Source organism: Varroa jacobsoni, unplaced genomic scaffold (assembly GCF_002532875.2).
Source record: "Varroa jacobsoni isolate VJ856 unplaced genomic scaffold, vjacob_1.0 scaffold_1138, whole genome shotgun sequence".
Classification (NCBI taxonomy): domain Eukaryota; kingdom Metazoa; phylum Arthropoda; class Arachnida; order Mesostigmata; family Varroidae; genus Varroa; species Varroa jacobsoni.
In genome coordinates, this window is record NW_019214040.1 from 123 (window position 1) to 9,555 (window position 9,433).

Here is a 9,433-nt window from a genome sequence, read left to right on the forward strand (position 1 = left end):
TCTACATTTATCTCTAACCGAGATCCCTTCTAATAATGTTCTATCAGTGTTGCTACAGAGAGATCTGAGGGTTAACTCAAAGTTAATGAAAAAAGAACGGCACAATAGGAGAGATAAAAATCAGTAACGAAATCAGAACAAATAATCAACGATATGTTCCACAAGGGTCTGATATACTACTCAGATTAAAAGGGTTTGGTTTTTATAGATAAATTGCATCTCTTTATATTTTGTTTCACGTTAATACAGGTTTATTTTATTCTATGTTTTTTTTTACAGTTTGCACCAGATCCACATAAAAAACGATTACCAACTAATCGGTATTGATTGGTAAAGTAATGAAAAAAAAAAAAATTGAGTTAATGAATGGACTCTTCAAAATCAAAGCCACTTAATAATAGAGATGTGCACGATTCAAAGTAATGATTGATACTAATGATAACAATAAAAATCGTAACAGTAGTAGCCGAAATAATGATAATAATTAAATGTTTTTAACTTTACTATATTACTTGTAATTGCTACACTACTATTACCGTTGTTACTGAGCCAGCAACAAATTCCCTCCTATAACTTTTCGCTTTCCTAGCCTTCGTTCTCTCGCTTTTTGTCGTTTTCCTTTTAATCATTTCTCCATTTTTTTCTTTCTCGCTTCTCATTGTATCGTTTTCCTATCTTTATTATGCATTGTATTTGTGTATTCGATTTAATATAGACGAAAAAAGCGGTTAAGTGTCGATTGTTATGTATCGATTTGCCCATTCAAAATATGTTGAGGCAATTTGTTGTTTGTTGGCGCGTTCGTGTTGTGTTCTATGTTTCGAGGCTGTGTATGCTTGGTGCTATTCTTGTTCTTCTCTGCTCTGTCCCTCTGGTCGCTTCCGTCGGATCTTGTCTAAACTCACGCGGTACAACGGTTGAAAAGACGAACAGCTGCTCGCTTATTGTTGTGGCTGTTCTTGTTGAAGAGGTTTATCATTTTATCTTTGTCTTCATCCAGAATCGGTCACAAACAGACAGATTTTTCTCCATATGACTTTGTTGTTCTTTCTCTTGTTGTTGTTGTTGTTGCTGCTGCTGCTGCTGCTGCTGCTGCTGCTGCTGCTGCTGCTGCTGCTGCTGCTGGTGCTGTTGTTGTTGTTGTTGTTGTTGTTGTTGGTGCTGGTAGTAAATATTCATAGATGTTGTTGTTTAATAATTCTTCTTGCTATTCTATCGTCGGCTATGTTGGGCCCCCTCCCCCCTCCATGAAGAAGCAGCTTGCTTGCTATTTACGCGAAGGGTAAGAGCTGCGGTAGCAGTAGTAGTAATTATTTCTGGAGCGGTGATGGAACGTGATCTTATTATGCGCTGGGGTATCCGTAAGTGCCGTAGGGCTGAGGTGCAGCTGGTGCACCTCCGTAGGGGGCACCGGGCGCAGCGTATGGTGCTGCGCCCCAGGGCGCGCCATTCTGGGCAACGCCGCTGGGCCCACCTGGAGTGCCGGCCTGTAATGAGTCAACAACACAAAACGAACATCGGTGCGACAACACAGAGAACAAAAACATAACGAGAAAAAACGCACAGCAGAAACAACAGACACAAAAAGCGCAATCGGACGAATAGCGAGTGCATCAATTAGTTATTTGATCTACACACGTGTAAATTTTGCAAGTGTTCTACCAGATACATGATAGCAAATATATAAATTAGTGGAAGTTTGCATAGATTGTATTTAACATGGTAATTTCAATAGAACATGTATTTAGGGACTAGGCTTATCCCTCTTTTACAATATAACCTTTATGATGGGTATGTTGACGTATTGGCTCAAGCTGAAATAATGTAGCAGTCACGTATGCTATATACAGATTCTTCAACATCAACAGTTGTTATCACCAAGAAAAATGTTTACTGCTTAACTGTCACAGAGCTAAGCTGCCCAAATACTCTGTATGATTTAGATATCACAAACAAAGATAGATTGTGGAAACCTAATGAGCAAGATAAGTATATTGATAAATGTTATCTGAAACGCCAAGCCGAATTAATCACAACTATCCTACTAATACAGGTCACTAATTTAAAATGTCTACTTTACATCTTTGTTCCTCTCATCGTTGTGAAGTAACATTCGTATGCTACATTCCTATGCTTATAAAAGGTAAATAAATAATCGCCACTATTCATATGAAAGCAAGCCAAAGTTAACACACGTCATCGTTTCGCGCCATACCTGTGTCTGCGGTTGAGGCTGCTGGGCGGCGGGGTTAGCCTGAGCGCCTCCGCGCGTCTGTCGCTCGATCAACTCCGCCTCCTGGAACATTCCCAACTGACGGTAGTAGTCAATCCATGCCTGACTGTAATCGGGTTGACCACTCGGCCCCGTCGAGGGAGGCGCCGATGGATTCGAGGCTGCGCTGCCACCTGCTGCAGCTGTTGGCGCTGCAGCAGGATGGGCTCCGCCTGGTTGTTGATAGTACTGGTGGTAAAACGCCGCCCAGGCTGTCGAGTTGTCTTGCTGTTTGCCTTTAATTAATATAATGATTAGACTAACCTGTCACCACCTGATTAATCGTGAGACGCACGTATTTCTCTGAATAGATTATAAAGTTTTTCACGTGTGAGATTCATTTCAGCTACAATAAGATCTAGCAGAATGTGAGTCCAGTATCCAAAGGCCACATTCCCGTCAAGTGGCTATGTACGGTGATTATAAACAATACCGATGATATCAATGCTGACGATGTTAGTGATGACAAAACGCAATCTTAGGGCGTAGGATAAAGACTACTTACTTAAGTCGCCGTTCGGAGTTGCGGCGGTGGGCGGCTGTCCCCACTGGGCTGTCCCGTTTGCGGCTGTTGGCGTCTGGTAGGGCCCTGGTTGACCCCAGGCGCTCTGGCCGGGCGCTGTGGCCACCGCACCGCCATACTGGCCGCCTCCCTGGGCCGCGTAACTTGTTTGACTGCCATAACCAGGCTGGTAGCCGCCAGGCGTGCCTCCGTTTGCACTCGTGCCGCCACCGGCCATCATACCGCTGCCGGGCGGCCCAGTATTGCCTGCGCTGCCAATCTTCTCCGAGATAAGCTGTTGCGCCACCTCGATACTTTGTGGCGTGCCCCGAATCGTGAAGAACTTCTCAGTGGCTGAAGGCCCACCCGCGCGGGACAGCTCGATGTACGCACCGCTCTGTTGCATGATGTGACGAATACTCTCACCGCCTTTACCAATTACGAGGCCGCATTTGTTGGCGGCCACCTGCATCTGCGCCTCCTGCTGATCGGGCCCGAGACCGCCCATACCGCTTCCAGCACCCATACCGCTGCCTGGCGAACTCAAATGACCGCCTCCCATTCCCATCGGACCTCCTCTGCCGCCTCCACGACCTCCTCTGAAGCCTCCCCGAATTGCCCCTCGACCACTAATACCTCTACCAGCACCCCGGCCCATTCCACCTAGTCCACCTAAACTGCCGCCGCTGCCGACACTCGGCCCGCCATTTTCATCGTCCCTCCGCTACAAAACCGAGCACCAACAGAAACCAGACACCGCAAAAAAACGAAGCAATGAATCACACGAAAACAGGTATTTTCTTATGTTTTGTTCTCTGGCACCCTGTCAAATGCATTATATACCTTAATAAGCAATAATGAGAGACCTATTACAATAATTATAATGGAATGAGATCAGCGTCTGCACCGTAAACTGTTTACCAAGTAATAAATAATTCCTGAAAAACGACTCCATTTGGGTGATTTCGAACACTTCAACAAGCTAAAGAAACAAAAGTGTTTATCGCTCGGCTTTCGTGTAATATTGTAGGTAGTACTGATCAAATTCTATCAGCAAAATTAAAATTCACCCAACTATAGAACGGATGTGAATTAGGTATGGCACGTGAATCGGCGCTGAGATCATGCCATTGGTCCGGTATGGATTAACTTACAAGAACTGAGGAGATGAGGTCCGAGATGTGGTTGCAGGCGAGAACAACCTGCTGTTGGTGTCCGGTGATCATGCAAATCCGGTCAGGTTGACTTTCATCCACCGGGGTCTGGAACTGCACGCGCGCGCCGGTCTCTAGCTGTATGCGTTTTATCGTGTCACCCTGCTTACCAATGACTACGCCGACAGCTTGCCGGGGCACAATTAGTTGCTCCTGTAGCATGCCAGGTTCGCCGGGCACTGGAGTGAGTCCGCCGGGGCCTCCCATTTGACTTCCAGGGAAGCCGCTGCCTCCTCGCTCCAGATGCCCACCGCTACATCCGCCACCAGGGCCTCCGTTCTGTGGGGCTGAGCCGTTGATGAGGTCAAGAACGAGTTTCTTCGCAAATTCAACCTTCGCTGGCTCGCCCGTGATGCGGATCGGCTTATCCATATGCGGTGGCATTGAGGATTCCTGAACCACGACCATCTTCACGCCCGCGCGGTCCTGCAGCCCACGGATGGTCTCACCTCCGCGCCCAATCACCAAACCGGCTTTGTGCCCTGGACAAGGGACGTCGAGAGTAATATCTCCCTGGTTTCCGCCCCCGCCACCATTCATTGCGCCTAGGCATTACACAGAGAACAGTCGAACATATGTTAGATAGGGCTATACTGCCCTATAAAATGCTGCACATTTGGAAAATTACTAAAAGTAAAGTCTCACAGCATCGAACTTGAACAGGAGATCAGGAAGATACCCACATTGCTAGAACAGAGCTTTCATTTTGGTAGGAAAAGTTATGAGTCGACGGCCAATTATCTATTTGATCTTTCAATCATAGCTTTTCTTAGTTTTCTACGTCAATGAGAATCGAATATGATTCGATCTCATATGTATATACATATATACTCAATCGAATATGATCGAGCCTTAGAATAGTCGCTCACCCTTATGCAAGGCTTCTTGTCCTCGGGTGATAAGCGCAGAGATGAGTTCTTTAGCCTTCTCAACCGCTTGCTTACTCCCGGTCAATGTACAGGGTCGCTCCGAAGTTCCGTTTGATTCCGACGAGAGTTGAACCTTGCACTGACTCTCTTGCTGAAGCTTCATGATTTGTTTGCCATCACGACCTGAAGAAATTGCAAAAAAGTAAATCAAATAGATGTTACCACGAACAACCCGTGTGTATTAGTTTTTAATCTACGGTTAAGGTTAGTTTCAAGCTTCATATTTTTTATTTTTAATTTTGTCTAACATTATGAGGTATATTAATTGTAAGAACAAGTCCTCGGAATTATCTCTGCGGTGCATTACACACTGCAAGTGCTATGGTAATGTATTACTATAGGCAGAAGGCAACAAAAAGCGTGCACTCCTGTTAGAAGAGACCTGCATACCCACCTTTGCCCCTATACAGGTAAGTCTATCCGATTATCAGATTAAAGGCTGGTCATGTATTTAAGCAAAGTCAAGTTCCCCGTTCAAAAATCTGCATTGAACCTCAAGGCGAAGAATAAGCGTTTAAAATTTTAAAGCTCGCCTTTCTTATCGTCTTCGGAAATCCAAATTTTCTCATTTGCCAAAAGCGATATTAGCACATTATGTACTATATATATCGTTTACTATATATTAAATCACTCATATAAGTGAGTGAGCTGTAAGCTTGGAGCGTTGCCAAAACATCAAAGTTCCATTATATAATACGCGATTAAAACTTTTACTAACAACCGTCTTTCAAGTATATTGTTCTTGCATTGCATATTCCTGATATCAGTTTCGTTCTGCCAGCTGAATTTAAATATTCTGTAGTTTTTCGTCTGCACGATGGTATACCACTGGATACCTTTAGAAGATAGCATGTGACGCATGCGATACTTCGCTGGAATTGCTAGTCGCGTTGTCGATTGCAGAATGCGAACAGAAAAGTCGCTGCGCAGGAGTACGTAGATTTAGTGAGCCGCAAACCGGTAGACACCAAATGGGTAATTGCTTCGAGGGACAAACGGGCAAATAAACCACGACGCACTAATGATAAATCTCAATTAAGTTTCACTAACTGAATGTCGTTTGGTAGTAGTCAATGAGCAATCAGATATGTTTCCGCTGCCTTCTCAACAAATAGGGTGACAGTAACCTTCTAATACATGATTTTTCTAAATGGCTCTTTATCTAGTTCCACTGACTAGGCCCATCTAAGCTCAGACTAAAATACAGGTCTGTGGTCATGCCTCAGGTCGGTTGCCACTACTATTCACTGAATTTCTGTGGAACCATATGACGAACTATCAAATTAGAGGCTATTTGAACCATGCACTATGTTAATCGAGGTGAAATTAGTCAAATAATTATTGGCACTTGTTTTAAATCAACATACGACGAATGGGGGCTAAACTGAAATGTGTGCCTTTACAGATTACCACTGTATGCACCTCGTTTATTGGTGCTTATACCAAATTTTAGTAGCTTGTTGTGCTTTACAGCTTATGCTATTTTTGTCACATCTATAACGATAGTCTGAGGGTAACGACAAAAAATTTTGTCTTCCCCGTTGTTTTAAATCTGCAGTTTTTTATACATTTCTATAGCGTAACATTTTTCAACAAACAACACTTGAAATAATTTTCTAGAAATGGACACGGTAACGCAAGTATTTTTTGCCTCGGAAGCTAATTAATAAAGGGCTTCATTAAAGCCTTTATATTAAACGCATCTACTTGTGCTTGACATCTCCAAATATGCTGCCTTTGGCTTTAAACCACGATGTTCTCTTGTACCCTTTACACTAGTATCGATCCCCAGAGTACGATTCCTCCTAAATATACCCCGGCTAGCATTTATTTTCAGACCCCATGCCAAATAAAATTACTTTGCAGGTAGGGACAGGTTTTGGGCTGGCTAGCGAACGAAAACGATAAAACAGAAAAAAGTATAAGGGGCATATTACTTCGTACTGCACACTTTTACCGGCTGATCAGTCCTTAGTCTTCCTCACCTGGGTTAAAAAATAGCGTTCCGTTACCTCCCCGCTACACCATTTCCTGGCAAGAGGGTCTTTCCTTAACGGTAACAGCAGGGTCAGAGTTGCCGAGTATCGTCAACATGCTGTTTCCACCCTAGCACATACACCCTCACCTTCTGTACAGCGGCTAACAGCATGAAATCTTGGACCATGCAGAGGGGACTGGTCCGATATACACGAGCACGCGAATCACACACTGGACAACATAGTAGAAAATCTTGAATTCAACTTTTCTTCAATTAGCAGCATCTACTTTTAAGAAGCGACACGATATATATTGCGTGCACGTTGCAGTAGTAGTTATATAACTACTACTTTGTACTTTTGCGATCGTGTATGCTGACTTGGGTGCTATTAGTTCGTTATACTACTAAGTAAGTTCGTTATACTACAAGTACAGTTTAAAGTCCCAAAAACGGATGCAAGTTTCGAGGCCTACGGCTAAAATGCCCTATGAACACGCGCGGTAAAGTAAATGAATTTTAATGAAGTATTTATGAATATAGCACATCTATTAATATGGCAAACGTCAGAGTCGAGTGGCGGTTTTCAGTAAATGAACTAAAGTAAATATTATCTAATTAGATTACATGATTCCATTACAGCAATACTTAATCGGTGGCTTTCTCAATCTAGATTCTCAAAAACCGTACAACTCTTTCTCTTCCTAATAATCTTCATTGCCTGTTTCTAAAGTGTTACGCGCAGTAAGTCTGAATCAGTTATGCATTTTTTTGTTTTACTTATGTTCGTATTACAGACGAACATTTTAAACCAACCCGGTTTTGGCTTTTCATTTTTTGAATGACAAAATGAATTAAGACTAATTCAATGTCTCGAACGGTACTGGTAACTAGCAAATTTTCATTAAGCCTGTTTATTTCAGGGATTATTAACTGATAATTGGTTGAACCATAAAGCCTGTTTCCCTAAATTCATGCACAGTACAATTTTGATCTCGAAGTTGTTGACAGGAAAACGTAGGCATTACGCTAGAGCATAATCCCTCGGTAAGCTTACCTAATGACTTCATACTGATAAATAAAGCACATTAAAAAAGACAGGTGAAGGCTCCACTTTAGGTCTGTGAGCAATTGAAATATACCTGGGTTTAGCTGTAGCAGTCTGCTAAAAATGTACTCAGCAAAGCACAATTTCTTGAACGGCTACTAAAAAAAGCGTGTTTAGAACTTTGATAATTGCAACCTTCATATTCTACTACGAATCTGAAAGCAGCACGCAAAGCTAGTATTACATTAAACTTGAGATATTATAGTCAACTCCGTTCTTCCGTTAGTAAATAACGTCACACGGTTTACTATGAGCAGGCCCACCGAGAATAGCCTAGTTAAACTCTACTCTCACAAGATGAAGCATCTAGTTTAACAAGAGTGTTAAGAGTTTGTGGTTTACATTGAGCGCGGCAGTTATCGAACTTCATTTAAAGGGTGCCAATAATAAAGAACGACATTTAATATTTATGGTTTCGGAAGAAGGTTGCCGATGAGTAGTATAACAGTCAATAGCGTTTCTTCTGGCGATAAAGCTACCACATTGACCTCCAAAAATTATGGCCAAAATCGAAAATATCGCTATTAAGCGACGCTTTCAATCTGCGCATTTCTCGGGTTTAAGGCCATGTACAAACGATGTTAAAGGGTCGCGTGTATTATACAAACATCAACTGCTTAAGAAAGCAGTAGATTGCGAAATTAGGCATGGTTACTCCGTTCAGCTATCAAAAACCTTGAAAGTAATCAGAGAGAGAATACAACATAAATTATACTAAAATATAACTGTCTTCCCTTGTTTACTTCAAATGTCTTCCGGGCGTACGTTTGAATTGAAGCCAGTAAAGTACCGCAAATTTACCCGACATAAATCTATTTTTAACGCTTAGTTCGTTGTGTAGGCTTGATCAAATTTTTTCAAAGTCTCTGACCTAACTGGTAATGACTCTAACTGTGTTATCTACAGCTAGCTTGATGCTTCAAATGAATTGATGTAAATTTATATACGTGGTAAACTCTGGATTCGGCGGGACCAAATGACAATATTTTAAAACTGCTCTTATTTCGTTGATGACGTTGACACGCTGCCTATCCATTTCATAAGGACTTGATGAGGCCCTGCTATATCACGCTCCTTCTCTAATACTCACCTATGATAAGTCCGACCATCTTGTCAGGCACTGACCATTCTTCCGTAACAGCGTTGGGATTAGCGCCGAGTACCCCCGGCGCCGCCTGACCACCCGCCATCTTTTTCGCTTCTGGGCCGCAGCCACTAGCACCTCGCTCCTCCAGAGATCGTTTCAGTGCTACACCCTGAAATTACAAGCAATCAATGAGATGGAACATATATCGAAACACGAACAAAAAGAGAATAACGAAACGATACAAGAGGCTCCTCAGGCGTTACAACAGCCCAGACAGCTTGTACTCTCAGACTGAGATGAGTTTCACTAGAATTCCTTGGTAGCATAATGCAATGATGCTCTATAT

General features: G+C 42.7%; 1 protein-coding gene across 4 annotated transcripts in view; it reads right to left on the bottom strand.

Moving 5' to 3' along the window:
- Positions 1 to 222: 222 nt before the first annotated feature.
- The window catches only part of Psi (P-element somatic inhibitor), a 19,251-nt gene continuing 10,040 nt past the window's right edge, over positions 223 to 9,433 (bottom strand). For all 4 annotated transcript variants that reach the window (XM_022844906.2, XM_022844905.2, XM_022844907.2 and 1 more), the window contains exons 2-7: positions 9,091 to 9,256; positions 4,858 to 5,040; positions 3,929 to 4,533; positions 2,778 to 3,498; positions 2,216 to 2,508; positions 223 to 1,487 (exon numbers count right to left, since the gene is read on the bottom strand). In XM_022844906.2, the coding sequence (XP_022700641.1) occupies positions 1,344 to 1,487; positions 2,216 to 2,508; positions 2,778 to 3,498; positions 3,929 to 4,533; positions 4,858 to 5,040; positions 9,091 to 9,256 (2,112 nt within the window). In that variant the 3' untranslated portion in view covers positions 223 to 1,343. The remainder of the gene's footprint in view (positions 1,488 to 2,215; positions 2,509 to 2,777; positions 3,499 to 3,928; positions 4,534 to 4,857; positions 5,041 to 9,090; positions 9,257 to 9,433) is intronic.